The sequence below is a fragment of the Schistocerca serialis genome, chromosome 2, assembly GCF_023864345.2.
Source record: "Schistocerca serialis cubense isolate TAMUIC-IGC-003099 chromosome 2, iqSchSeri2.2, whole genome shotgun sequence".
In the NCBI taxonomy this organism is placed as follows: Eukaryota; Metazoa; Arthropoda; class Insecta; order Orthoptera; family Acrididae; genus Schistocerca; species Schistocerca serialis.
The window spans coordinates 406,194,047-406,209,589 of NC_064639.1; the positions used below are offsets into that span (position 1 = coordinate 406,194,047).

At 36.9% G+C, this 15,543-nt stretch overlaps 1 protein-coding gene across 1 annotated transcript in view; it reads left to right on the forward strand.

Annotated features, from left to right (window-relative positions):
- Nucleotides 1–245: 245 nt before the first annotated feature.
- The window catches only part of LOC126457242 (cytohesin-1), a 210,360-nt gene continuing 195,062 nt past the window's right edge, over nt 246–15,543 (forward strand). The window contains exons 1-2 of the mRNA XM_050093387.1: nt 246–398; nt 11,491–11,564. Coding sequence (XP_049949344.1) covers nt 329–398; nt 11,491–11,564 — 144 coding nt within the window. The 5' untranslated portion in view covers nt 246–328. The remainder of the gene's footprint in view (nt 399–11,490; nt 11,565–15,543) is intronic.

The window sequence follows — 15,543 nt, forward strand, 5'->3', positions numbered from 1 at the left end:
ATTTATTGTTGTTCTACTACCGTAGGAGAGTGGGATTTGAACCCGCAGATCATCATTTCGCTAGTTAACACACAAATATTTACTGTGATTCTTCTTGCTTTTATGTCACACAAACAATGCGTCACTGAATGCACTGCATATGTTTGAAAATCCTGCCATGCAGCTTAGTTGTACAGAACGCCACACGGCGCGCTAAAGACGCCCACAGAGGGTACTATGTATTTGGTGTAAGCAATTTTTTTACAATTCCCGTTGCAACATCTTTGGTGTGGAAGAAAGCTAATGGTTACGTAAAATTATTTCAGTTTTTTATGCGTTTGTTTTTCTGATGTGGAAGGAATTTGATTCCTTAAAAATGAGTACTTCGTCGCATGTTCCCGATACGTTTAATTTAACAGGTGAGCTGTGATGAGAAGTCTACTGACATAATGTTCAACGCTAATGGCATAAAAGCTATTGATCAACCCCTTTAAACCTTGTTGTTCTATTTTAAACACTCTGTTGTCAAATCTAGCACCCTTTATAAACTTAAAACCCCAGTACATTGTTGTGTATTACGTCTACACCAAATATTGAAATTTGTCCGTGACATACAGCTGATACTTGTCATGCACTCTGCAACTCGTTCTTGGAAGTCATCTGTCAAAATTGCGGAGCGTGTAGTCTGTTCTAAAATTGTTCAAAGCATTTGTTTTTGGATACGAATTGAACGTTTGATGATCATATTGTGACCCCCAAAGTTCGTTATTAATGTACAATAAAGAACGTGCTGAATTTCTTAGCTGTCATAATTTGAGACAAATGCAATGTTTGCATTAATCTCTTGAATAATATTTCATATATCCTTTGCAGTCCATCTGTAAGCGAAACGTAAAATATATATATAGAGTTTTGAAACTTCTGATGGTATTGTTCTCTTTGTGATTGAGATCATACAAATACCTTACATTTTTTTGTCGTGAGCCATTATTATATAGAACTTTCGATCCTAAATAATAACTCATCACACTGTATTTTACTGTAATAGAGAACTGTGATAATTTGTCGTACATCTAATCCACAACTTTCTCATCCACATGTTTGTGCAGTTGTTTCAAAAGTAGTAGGTATCCATGAAAAAGACATATTGTTATGCACGATTGTAAGTATTACGCCAGTGTACTAGATGACATTTAACTAAAAGTATGGGTGTTATTTTGATGACATCCTTATTAAATTTGTCTTTAATGCCTGGTGTCTTTTGACACATGAAACTAATCACGCTGGTTAATAAAACAAAAACAAGATCCCATATGTTAGCAAGTTATCTGAACCAAAGATTGATGATTGTGCTACATGTAGAGGCATGTTGTAAGATTGGGCCAAAGTGACAGAGTAATCGGGCCTTGTATTTTTTGACAGAGTGCTGTTTGTTTTCTTATAAGAAAGACTGACAGTCTAGTATTTAAAACTATGTAGCTCTTTTCCATTTATAATTATATTAAAACCGAAAAGCACATATGAATTGAAGTAGAAACCTGCAACTTACATATATGTTTAAATAAGATATTAGGTATTATTGTCATTGCTTGAAAATTAATTTATTGATGTTGGGGTGAAGGACATGGAACTATTCAAAGTTCTTTCTCCAACAAGATGTGTATTGCTTGTGAGTAGAAAAGAGTGAGTATTAATGCATAGAAGTGTAGACTAAATGTCATCCAATAAGAAAAAAAGACACAGATATCTATATTACATTAACATGTTAACTGCCATGTCACTGCTGGCAGTCACAGTATTACCTGGCACATTGTGACCACTGCTGGACATGCAGAGCCTCAAACTAATGCTGTGTGCCTGGCCTGGCCGTGAAACTTCATCAATAAGTGTGCAGCAGTCATTGTGTTACACATCTCCATCATAATTAAGTCACTGCTATTCAAAAAATGGGGACTAGTGTAGCAGGGGATACAACCCGTCGGCTTTGGACAATGACGTCACAAGTTGTCAAACGAGAAGCGATTCTTCTTCGTGTTGTAGCTCCCTTCAGTAGCTGGTAAGTGTTTTTTGGCTTTTTTAAAAAAAATCTCACGAGATGGAATAAACAGATCCACTTTATTAAGCAATCAGTAAAAAAACGAAACTGAAACATAACAGCAAAAGTGAAAATGGTTAACTGCTCTCTGGCGACTTGTGTTGTCATTGTCCAAAGCCCACGGGTTGTATCCCCTGTTACACTAGACCCAAAAAATGGCCAGTCTCCCTGTATTTTTTCCTTTTGTAAAATGAGTTGCTAAACCAGATATTTGTAAGAGATATATAGCTATAGATGATGAATAACAGAACCATATCCAATTAAACTGAACTTCAGGCAATTCCACTAAATATTATATTGTATGTTCATTTAATATATTTTTTAAATATAACTGTTTTTGTCTGTAGGCTGATCCGTGACTGTTTACTACAACTGATAATTCAGGACAATTAGAAAACTGTAACCACTCACTGTTTATAATTTTTAACTTTTAAAATCTTTTGCAAAGCTGTTGCTTCACCTTCATGTGATACGTCATACATCACAATTCATTTTTATAGTGCGTAAGCTTTAGTCTTTTGCTACTAAAATCTATATGGCAACAGTTACTGTCACTGTGACCTTAACAAAAGAGTACCTTTAACTTAAACTTTTTCTAACTATCTGATTGGCTTGGCAACAGGCAAAGAGGAACAGATATAATGTCTCTACTGTTGACACCTTATTCTGCTGGCATCTTTATCAAATTGTCTTTTAAGCTTTGTTTTGCCAGTCTACACCCAAAAATACTTTAAAAAGTATAAACAGGCCCTCAACAAAAATCCTATCAAAATCAAACCAGACCTCAAACTATAGGTATATTGCAAACTCAGGTAGTATCAGTGTGGCCTTTTCTGAATTTGATGCTGGTACCATAGGAACCAAAGCAAAATGGGCACACTTGAATACCTGCAGCTAAATGAAACAAATTTCAGATGGAGATCAGATGTTTGAGTGATTTAACCAGCATTTTTCAAAGATTGTTGATAATCTGTTTTGAGGAATCATGCAAAACTGTTGTTCCCAATGTCACACACATTATTTTTTCCGACCTCAGTAACTGGAAAAAAAGTATTGAAATTGCAAGAACCACAAAATCTTATTCGTGTAGAGTTGATGATGTTCCAGATTATTTATTGAAAAAGAATAGTTCTGTGTCAATGTTAGTCCCTGTGAAATGTGTAAAATGTTGCAACATTTATAAAGAAACAACATTTTTCACATAAATAATGTTTTCGGTGGCATACTGTATTCGAAAACATATTGACAGAATGTAATTATGTCGCGACTTTGCTACAGTATAGGAATTTACCTGGCTTTAAATGTTCAGCTGATGCCAGCATATCTATCCGGTTTATCAACGACAGTGTGATCCCCCCAGAGAGAATTTTGTATCTGAACAGTTGTTACAGCATATATTTCAGGTGGTGTAACTGCTGGTACAACCAATAGAGATGCTTAAAAATAAATCACAGCATTTCTAGCTTTTGGAACTTTTTCATAGAAGAAAGTGGTGTTGTCTGTAGACAAATGAGCAGTTTTGTGTTTGTTTGTGTGTGGGAGGGGGGGGGGGGGGGTTAGGTCACTCAAACCTCACACTAGGAGTAATCCACTTGGGTTTTGCTGAACCTGTCCAAGGCATTATATATCAGAATGAGAAGAAAAATCAGGTGGATTAGTAATGATCAGACTGGATTGGAAGAAAAAAAAACCTGTCTGAGAAGCAGTTGTAAAGGTTGGCAAAAGAAAAAGAAAAATAGAGAAAAATTAAACTGAAAGAAGATTCTCCTGTTGTGATGAACCAGATAATCATGTGAAACTTTTGGAAAGAAATGACTGAAATTCAGAAATAAATAAGTTATTTGTAAGTGAGCACACAAGAAACGGCGATTAAAAAGAAAGCCTGATATGGAAACATAAATAAGGATGCTACATTACTTACCTATAACCTGCTGCAGAAATCACTAAGGATTTTTCTGCAGCAGGAGTAAAATTATAACAGCGAAAGCAATGATCTTAGAATTTGCCTTTTAACATTTACATCTGGATGAAAATATAAACAATCTGTATGGCGTACTGTATTGAATGAGTGTAAAATTCAGCATTGTAATTATAAAGAAAACCAGTAAAATAGTTGAGAGTCAGAGAAGAAGTGATAACTTGATCAGGGAGAAGAAAATAGGATGAATTTTGCTGTTTTGACTGTACACTTTTTCAGACCCTAGCTAGAGTTAAACCATTAAAATGGCTCTTAGAAAATTTATTTGCAGTTCGAGATTTGCTGGAAGTTAGCAAAGAATAGTGTGTAAGCTATTGGGAGGGGGGGGGGGGGGACAGAATTTTTAATAGAAGTAGTACAAAGGTACACGTGATTTAACTCATCAGCAAGTAAAAGGTAAAAATGCCCTCAGTCTGCAGGTAAGTTTGAACTCGAAGGCACTTTACTTGTCATGGTCTCGGCAAAGGTGGTGTGCATTTTGCCTTCCTCTGGTTTTTGAACTTACATAGTCTGGTATAGAGGGACCTACAGTTATTTTCACATGTACAAATCATCGGAGTTGAAAGAAGTGGAAACCGATGGAAATAATCATCTCACTGACATCGGATCAAAATCCAAAACATTGGAGTTGAATTATTCACTTAGAAGTATTAGTAACAAGTCTGCCTTTAGAGAGATGTTGCTTTCCCCAAGCCTTTCTATAATTTATGATGGGTTTACTGTGTAACTGTACATTTAAATAACTGTGAAATATGAGTATTATGTTTGGTGTAGTATTTCTGTTATCATCAGTGTCTGAGAAATGAAAACTGGTGAGGGACTGATTTTGAATTTAAATGCATGGTGAAAAGTTGTTTGGTTTTGTTACAAAATAGATAAATGGACTGCCAAAATTGGTGTTTTTGACAGTCAGGTGAGTCATTAGTGAAAATGTTTCACTGCATTAGAAACTTGAGGAATGCGTCCCATCCAATTATAATTTGTGTATAATATTGTGATTATGAACCATATAATATCACTTGTTCCATACTGTCATAAGAGCAAACAACACATATCCCTTCATCTACTGTACGTGCACCTCAAGAAAGTAGATAAAGTATTACCATGAGTATTGGCCCTTATTGTGTAGGACATTTGAAAGACATCTGTGTGAAACCTTATCAGGTCGTTTGTGATATACAAGACCAGATTTTTTTATATAATAGGGAACACATATCTGTCCCTTATACTTTGTTATCCTGGTTTTCTATGGCTGATGAAGCAAGGAGTGAGCACAAAAATGACCAGTTCTTCCATGCTAATGAGGATGGAACAAATCATAAGATTCAATGATAATTGCAGAATAAAAAATTGATGCCAGTTAATGAAACAAATATATAGATGGCAGTGAAAAAAAAAGCAGATAAAATGTTGCTGTCAGTTAGTATTGAAGGAATGAACAAAGTGACAAACTTTAAGAAACAGTATAGGATTGAATTAAATTGGAACAGCACTTGCTAAAGAAAATAGAAGCAAAAAATTAACTTCAGCACAGAAAAGCAATCCTTTGTTTCCGTAAAAATGTTGCAGAATGCAGTGACCACTGGCTTTTAACATAATACTAGAACTGTATTTGAATATATTCAAGTTGGAGTTATCTTGTCATATCAGAAGCAAAATTTATTCCTATCTTCACAGAAGGAAGATATATGAATGTGTCAAAAGAAAGGCACTTTTTTAAAAAGATTGATAAACTTTTTTGTCGTACATCTGTAATTGTTTGATTATGCAAGGTTCTAAATAGTTTAATTTTTGCTGTTGGTTGTTACCCCAGTTCACATAGATATCATTCAATGAGTTACAATTAATCATGTTGAATAGTTGATGTTTTTCTGTATGTTATTACATTTTGTTGTTTGTACCAAAGAAGTTCCGTGTTTCTTTGGCCTTCTTGTGTATTACCTGATAGTTGACGCTCTTTGTCCACAAAATTTTAAGTGTTTGGTTAATTCCAAAGCTGACATGTTTTTAATATTGTTAAGTTTCATTATTTAAATGCTAACATTTTAGGTTAGGCATTGCCGTGACTGTTATTCATATCAAATGACACAACAAGTCTACCGATACCAGTCACTGTTTATTTATCTCCATGACACGTTTTGAAGGTATAAACCTCCATCATCTGGTGAATTTACACATGTTAGTATGAAGTGTGTGTTGTGTTATGATTTTGAGTTAACTTGTGGCACTGTCTCCATATTACATGTAAACTTATGATGGGGAAAGGAACCTGTGACCACTGGGGACAGAGCCACAAGTTAGCCCAAAATCGTAATGCAATGCAATACACACGTCATACTAATACATGTAAATTCACCTGATGATGGAGGTTTAAACCTTTGCAATGTGTCTTGGCGACAAATAAACAGAGACTGGTAACAGTAACTTGAAGTTTCATACTATCTAGCATTTTTCAACTGAAAATCTATTACTTAAAAAAATGAAATAAAAAGATGAAAACATTTAAATATCTTTGCATGCCTTTTTCTTTCTTTGTCTTTGTCTGTTTTTCAGCATACTCCCACAACAGACAATTTAGCTCATCATTAGTCTTCTAGATATTCTTATTAGCTTTTTAATTAGGTACCATTGTGAACAATACTAGGGGCAGAGCGTATCTGTCTTGCACATCCCTCATTAATGGCAAAAAATGTTGATGTGCCATTTGCTCTCCATATACATTTACAATTTCTAGTGAATTTTAATTTTGTTAGCAAATTTTTACTATTCAGACAGTTTAAGATATACCTTCAACTTAATCCAAATTCTTTCAAAAACCTCAGAAAGGGTTCTCAACATTTCTTCACATGCACTGTTACTGGTGATGAAAGATCTGTAGGTCTCTCTGTATCCACTTTGTCATTGTACAGTTGTGATTCAGTTATAAATCAGCATCACAGAGAACAGTTAATATGGGAATAGAGCAGAAATCATAAAAGACAAGGAAACTGGATATTATTGGTGGTTATAATCAAAAGTGCAGCTACCACAGAGATCCGGTGTGGGGTATAATTATCAAATGGCAGTGAAACTTGGTAGACATTCTAATGCATTAATTCAGAACCCATTTACACTGGAAAAACAATTAATTCCAGTTTTGGCCACCATGTGCTAGTGTGGCACTGTGAATGCAAGAAAGGTGTATAGAAATGTTTCCATATATATCATCTTCGGAACAAGATGCAGACAGAGGAGGTCAGACAGGTGAGAAAGCCCTAATGATGATTTTATTATTAACTGCCACTTACACAATTTATTTAATATGAGCGCTGTATACAGTGTCAAGCTGCTACATCCATACACTGACATAAACAACAGTTGCTTGCAGCAATTACAGTAGAATCTGAGCAACATGTTCCTGTATATTGGCCTTCAGATCAGGTAGAGGCTGAACATGCTCTGGTAAATGTATTCTTTTAAGTATGCCAAGAGCCAAAAGTCACTTGGACTCAGATCTGGTGGTTTTGCTGCCATGCATCTGGAAAGTATCTGGAGATAACATTCTGTGGAAGGTTGCATTAAGCAGATTGTTCATGAATGACTGACATTTAATGTTGCACCATCTTGTATGTAAAAGTGGTTTCCACACAGTTGCACTCTTCTAAAGCAAGAATCGCCTGCTGTGCAGGGAAGACACCATAATGTGCAGACATCAGGGTACACCAGACAGGTCCTCTGGGTATGTTCTTTTCAAAGAACAACAGACTGGGAATAAAGGGGCTTGTGAATCTACACCATACAGTCAAATACGGTGAGTGTAGTTGCTCTTTGTGCACAACACACGGTTTAACAGTACCCCAAATTCGACAGTTCTGTGTGTTCACTGCATCCTGTAGTGCAAAATGTGCTTTGTCATTCCATGGAATATTGCCCAGCCACATGTTATCAACTTTGATCCAAGCCAGAAACTGAAGACCAAATTCAGAACCTTGCTGTGGATTATGAGATTTCAGTTGCTGCACTGTCTGGATCTTGTACAGATACCAATGTAAAATAAACTGCAAAACTTTCTGTATTGTTGGCTATGGGATGGACAATCCTCATTACACTGCACGAACACTAGTACCACCCAGGGCACCTGCTGTATGGTCACTTATAGCAACAGCAACCGTGTCAATCACTTCCACCAGGATAAGATGCCTTTCTCTTTCAGGTACCACACCAAGCCCACTCATGTGTTTGAATTTCATTATCATCTACTTTAAACCATTTAATGACTTCAGAACCCTCCACATTTGTTTTAGATGGTGATACTCTCTCAGTGCAGCACTAATTGCTGCCGTTCACATAAAACAGTTTTGCTAACAGCATGTGGTCTCTCTCCTTGATAGCCATACTGTCACATTATGACTTGTCAAATGACAGTCTGGGTGTCATGCCATCATATGATCAGTGTACACCTTGTGGTCACAATTGGAACTAGTATTTTCTCCACCATATTTTGGTTCCACTTGGTACTACATAGAGATCAGCTTCATGCAAAAAATATAAATAAATAAGGGAATGAAAATCTGGATGTAGTATAGTGACCAGAAATTGCTTATTGACAGGACAGATTGACAAACGTTCTGTGCTACATGTAGCAGAAGGTAAATGATGATGGATAAAAAGTCCTTGATTCACTTGTCATGTCAGATTCATATAAAATCCTGTGTTTTCGAGTATTACGTACACCATCATCATCATCATCATCGTCGTCGTCATCAGTGGCTATATCTGACTGTTGTGATACTGATTAGGCTTCCACTTTTATAACCAGAGGACAGCATCTGATTGGCTGGATTACATTGTGATGATATGGAAACTGCGCACATTTCAAGGTGGCCGTAATAATGTTTGCAGGCTCTGCCTAGTGTCACTTGTAGTGCCACACTTGCATTGATCGGTAGTGTTCCTCTGTACTCCTTGTTTGCCAAGTGCATGCACCCTTGCCTTTTTAGGTGCATAACTGGTATGTGTACTAAAGTTGGTTGCTCTTAAAAGTGTAATTTCAACTGCTTCCATGATAAGAGTGTCCCAGTATTTTGATGGGTAAGAATTTTCCTGTGTTCAAACAAAATCTTCTGTTTATTTAACAGCTGTGCTTGACCACTGCTGATTTTTTGAGATTCCTGTATTTAAGGTTACACGAATGCTTAACACCGTAATTGGCAACAGTTTGTATAAACTAGTCAGCTTAACTTTTGCCACACTTGCAAGGAATGTTACAAAACCCCTGGTACTCTCAGGCTGAGATTATTATTAATTGGTTGCAACATTTCTTTAATTTTCATGGGTAGTCGGAAGTCTGGCCTGATTCCTTGCATGTTTAAGACTCTACCTATTGTACTAGTTGCTGCATTGCAGAAATGAAGCAGTGCTGCAAGTTGGCCCTCCTGGCTTGGTTGAACAGTGTCACATCCTTGTTTCCTTGACAGCATTGACCTGATATCACAGACAGAATACCTTTTCAGAAGGAACATGATCATCAGATGCTTAATCTAAGAGCCGAGGTGCTACTTGTCCGAAATAGTTTTGGCTCTTTATGTTACAGTGCTCAGCATAGCTTGTTCTTAGCTGGATGGTGAAAGCTACACCCATTGAATTAGAGCTCTGTGTATGTCGGTTTTCTACGCACAGAATGCCTAAGTTGTCCATTTGATTTCCATTCAACCAATACTTCTAAGAAAGAAAACTTCCTGTCCTTCTCCACCCCTAATGTCACTCTTATGTTTGGATGTGTCTCATTCTTGTGCTTGATGAACTGCTGCATCGTCTCACTCCCATGCGGCCAGAATAAAATTGTATCGTCAGTATATCTGAAGAAGTGGGATGTCTGTAATGGAGTGCTGTTCAGTGCTTATTCATCGAAATCCTCCATGAAAAGATTAGCTCTGGCTGGTGGCGGTGGTGAACCTATGGCTGTTCCATCAGTCGTGTCATAATAATGTCCACCATATAAAAAGTGACTGATTGACGAGAAGTGTCAAAATGATTTTAACATTTCATTGAAGCGACAAGTGACCAATAGTTAACAGTGTCTGTTCTACAGGACCACTGTACAAAGGGAGACCACGCTGAAACTGATCTTGACGTGACTTAGGTATATGCTCATCTGCTTTATCACATTAATAAACATTTGTAAGTTCTTGGTATGATGTCCACAGTGGTCAACTATAGCTGCTAATAATTTAGTTAAATATGTTGCCAACCTATATGTAGGAGAGCTGATGGCACTAACAGTTGGTCTCAGTGGTATGCCATCTTTTTTGTGTCTTATGCGGACCATATAACCTAAATGGTCTTGGTGCTTTTGATTTAAATCTTCATGGATATGTCATAGAGGCCAGTGTTCTTTAGTAGCTCCCCTGGCTTACTGCTAAGTGCCAAAGTCGAATCCCATTTGAGGATCCAGTATGCGCAGTCTTCCAATACCAGATCCACTTTCATACAATAATCTGTAGCATTGAGGATAATCGTAAGCTTTCCCCTTCTCGCCCGATAAGACAGTCAACTCTTCATCTTTCCCCACTGATTTCAGTCCATGTTTCTCCACCCTGCTAATATTGGACTCACATAGCTTGAGTGTCACTAAAATCTGGTTTGTAGCAAGCCATACCCTTTCTGCCACTTCTTGTGGAATATGTCACATTGCTTGTTCTACTGCACTTATAATCTTGGTCACATTTGTGGAGCTGGAGCAGAGTTGAAAGCTAATGGTGGTGAGGAACTTGAGAAATCCACAGGGTGTCTTTGTTGGCAGAGCTGAAGAATTCAGAGGCAACATGATGTCAAGAATGAAGAGGATAGGCTTGAGATCGGAAAAGTTGGAGGACACAAGATGCATAATGACATGAAAGAATCTGGTTATCAGAAAAACTGTTTGGCATTTCTGTTGACCTCATTCAGTATTAATCTGTGTAATTTATTTCTCACTGTTTGTGACCTCCATTTGTGGAATAGTATGCCCCTCTATAAAATGTTTCTGTTGCGTTTGGGATTGTAATGTGTTTTGATACGAAGTAATCTATTGTAAGGTGAGATACTATCTTCCTGTTGGAGTTACTTTTTATTTATTGAGTTTCTGTGTATCACATTGCTCGAATATGTGGTTTTATGATTTTTGTGTAAGATATTTCTTTCTTTAGATTATGATAGCTGAAATGGAGAAATATTATACTATTTATCCATGTGATAAGACTAACAGGTATTTCTTTTTTAAATTTGTGTTGAGACAATTGACTCTCATTTAGTGAGAATTGAAACAAGCTACCTAAATAGCAATCAGCTTGTATAGCTGCGGTCACTGATATGAAACATGGAGACAAATGATTATTTTCTCCAACATTGCTTTCAAACAAAATTTAATGTTTCACCAAGTGAAAAAATTAATCTTAGTATTGTTTTCATATCTTTGTAGAACTCACACCTGAACAGCAGAAGATGCTCATTGACATCAGAAGACGCAAGACTGAATTGCTGCTAGAAATACAAGTAAGTGTTTACATTAATTCAGAGACTATTTTATGTTTCTAATTCATAATTACATATCTTCTGAAAAATAACTGAATAAACTCAGGTCTGGATAAAATAATTCTGGGAAAGACTTAAAAATGAAACATCCAAAATTCCTTGAGAAAATGTTAAAATTTTGGTTGTCAACTTAAATGCATGGATATACAAAAACATCGTTGAAGAGTATCCAACTCGTGCGAAAACAATCAAAAATCGAAAAAGATTAACTGCCTTTTGCAAGCAGTGCAATCTAAAAGTTATGCCTACTCATTTCAGGGCCCTCCCAAGGAAGAAAAATAGTTGGGATATGACCTACTGCCTAGACCATGTTACAATAACAACAACAAAATAGAAGGAAGATCTCAATTGCTAAAGCGTGAAAAATCTAAACATCAATTCTGTCCATTATCCCTTGGAAATTAAAGTAAAATTTCACTCGAATAGAACCCGAAACAGAGTTGGAAAGAAAAACTAAAGATTGTTACACAAACTATCAAACAAAACAAGAACATCTACCAAGAGTATTTTTCAACGCTGAAGATTAACAACTGGGAGGAAATGGAGGAATTGTTAACAAAAGTGACTGAAAAGGAAGTATGAAACAGAAACACTATGTGATGATGCCCTTGATAACAGGCTAAGGACTTGGAAGAGATGTTACTTTGACGAAACTGAGGAAAACTGGAATGAATTCAGCAAACAAAAGAAAATTACTGCAAAGTTTATTAAAGAGGAAAAAAGAAAGTATGATGGAACTGGTGTAGAAAATCTGAAGAAAGGCTTAAAACAATATAATTCTAGGGGATTTTACAGAAGCTTCAAAAGAACTACAGTGGTGTCACAAACTCGAGTATCTGTTCCAAAAGGCAGGATGGTAACAAGGAGAATTGCCGAAAGACTAAACTTCAAGAGACAGTCAAATGTAAATCCACAGTCAAACCCACCAAGGATCACGGAGATAAAAAATTGTCAAAGAATGAAAACAGTAAGTGCCTGGGGAGGGTGTAATAACAGCTGAAACGTTTAAATTTTGAGGGATCAGACAGCAGAAAACTTAAATCACGTAATTTCTGACATCTGGGAAAAAAAACACATGTTGACTGGAAATATGTGCTTATACCCCCACTCCACAATAAGGGAGACTGCACTGACTCGAACAACTACGAAGGAAATTGGTTAATATCAGTTTCTTACAAAGAACTTTCCAAAGCCTTATTAAACATAATAGAAGAAGTGGATCATCAAATAGGTGACTACCAAGGAGGTTTCAGGAGAGGAAGGTCTTGTATGGAATAGTTTTTCTGTCTGAAAAGCATCCCCAGAGTAAGAGCACTAAGAAGTAGAAATACTATAGTTGTGTTCATTGACTTTAAAAAAGCATGTGACTCAGTTGACCAGCAGATTTTCTTGAGTGTTTTGGAACAATTCAGAACAGATGTAAAAAATTGGGCAATTATATATCAAATGCTAATGGAAACCATCACCAAAGGGAAATTTCATGGGGAAATTTCAGAGCCCATTCGATTTAGACAGGAGTTGGTCAGGGAGATGGACTATTACCCAACTTGTTTATTACTGTCCTGGCAAAGCTAATGAGAACAGGGAAGCAAGTCATAAAAGAAGAAGGAGTAGAAGTATCTGTTTGGGTTCAAAGATGTATGGTGTGAAGATGGAGTGTTTAGTTTTCACAGATGCAATAAGGAAGCACCTGTAATAATGCTCAAAAAAGCTATACAAGATAGCATATGAAACAGGTCTCATGATCTCTATTAAAAATCAAAATACAGGGAATACAAACATGAAGGTGATACTCATCTGAATACTGGGTTTAGAACAATCCAGAGAACAAATAAATTCAAGTATCTTGTTAAATGAATCCCAACTGAATGGGCGTAATAAAGAATCAAACAAAGGATGAGCTAGAAAGATAGAACTAGCATTTAGTACAGAATAAATATAACAAAATAACAGTCTTGTACAGCTCAAAGGCAGTACACCTCGATTATTAAACCAGTAGTACTTTACAGTTAGTTCACTGTGCCTGAAACTGAATAAGAAAGGAGATATGGAAGAACTAGAGAAAAAGGAAAGAACAATTTTAAGGAGGATCCTAAGACTGCAAAAATGAAACGATGATAAATGGAAGAAGAGGAAGAATGAAGATATATATAAACAGGCGAAGGAGGTTGAAGACACTATACGCAAGAGAAGGCTGAAGTTTTATGGGCAACTCTCTAAAGAATGAGCGAACGCAGATTGACAAAGAAAATCTTCATCTACATCACATAACTAATGAGTTGAGGATGTAAGAAACAACACTGAAGAAGTTGGGATCAGAGAGAGATTTAGGGTAAAGGGGTATTTCAAATGAAGGTTGACAATTTTAGTGTACAACAACGAAGATCATCCAGAAAGAGGAAAGGAAAAGGAGCCTCGGCAAAAGAATGAAGAGATTTTGGGAGGAGAAGAAAAGAGTAACCAGCAAACCAGTTGCTTCCCTGGTCAATAGTAGCCCGAAGTTGAAAACGAGATTAACAGTTATCTGTCCATTAATATTTTCATGTGACTCCATTTCATAAATACTTATGCCTCATTGATTCTGACAATTTAGATTGAATTAATGGACTGTAGTCAGTTGTATTCATATTGCATATGGTCATACCCTATCATTGAATAGCTCACATCCTCGAGGTAAATTTTTTATTGATATCTCTCGTTTGTTTTTGGAAACGAAAAGCCCGTATGCAGTGCGTTCGTTATTTTGCATCCCAGTCTTACGCGTAACGGCAATGCCCTCTAAATAATGGGAACATTCCTCGCAAAAGCCGTTAAAATGTGGTAATGAGCTGTCCCGGTAGAAAGGCGGCGTTCCGCGCGTGACTAACAACTGTGCCACTCCGCCGTGTCGGGGTTATTCCCGACTTGTGACGTCACAAGGACGCGGATAGGCAAGGACGCGAGAACGGCTGCGTTGCTACCCGCCGCATCTGCCGCGGGGTTGCAGCTGCCATGTTGTTGTCGGTTAGCGCGAGTGTCATCCGCGCAATCTGCGGCGCAAACCGTTATTTCGAAACTGTGTTTGAGGAAGTGTGTTAAATGTCATTCACGAATGAAAAGTGCCCAAAACCACATAAATTAGTGTAGAAAATTTATTGGTACCAAAACACGTAAATAATTCACAAAAGTTAAAATAAATTTGCAACTTTTTGCCACAGATTTTTCCGTTTTGTTCGCAAAATTGTGTGTCTATTCCTAAGACGTCTTGCGCGCGTTCAGAAAAATAGTACTGTTCATAACGCTGGTGATTAATTCTGACAGAATTTTTTAATCTCGTAGACTTAAAGTCTGACGACGTTTCTGGAAATTGAACGTGTATACAGGAAAAGTCGGTCAGGCAACATAAAGTGTTGCATATAGATGTGTTATCTGAGGTGCTTATTATTCAGGTAGGGATTCCGTTCTAGTACGAATATGTCCAGTCTCGTAGACCAAAGATTTTATTTTACAATAAAATCAAAGAATTATCAATACGTGAGCCATATATGACAAAAGGACGAAACTGACCGATTTTGTCGATCACACCGCACGTCTAGTTTACAGGAAATCTTTTGTTTAAAATGTATTTCTAGAACAGTATGTTGATTTTCGTCGCAAGACGGATGACAGTTGTGAGTGCTGTTGATATGGTATTGCGTGAGAGTGCTGTCATTAGTAAACAACACGAATCGAAGTAAGAGAGTGCCAAGGTTCTAAGGGGAGATAGTTCCTGTTACTTTAACGGTGAGTGACGAAATAGTTTTCAGATTTCATGACGAAGGACTCTGGCTGCACTAGCTGCTTGTTGGAATCCATTCCACAGTCTGACTTTTTTCCAAATTGGTAATGAATTAATACGTCTGTCTGGCAGGGAAGAATGCGAGTTTGCTTAGCGAAGTTTTTTTTGAGGTGACCCGCTGCC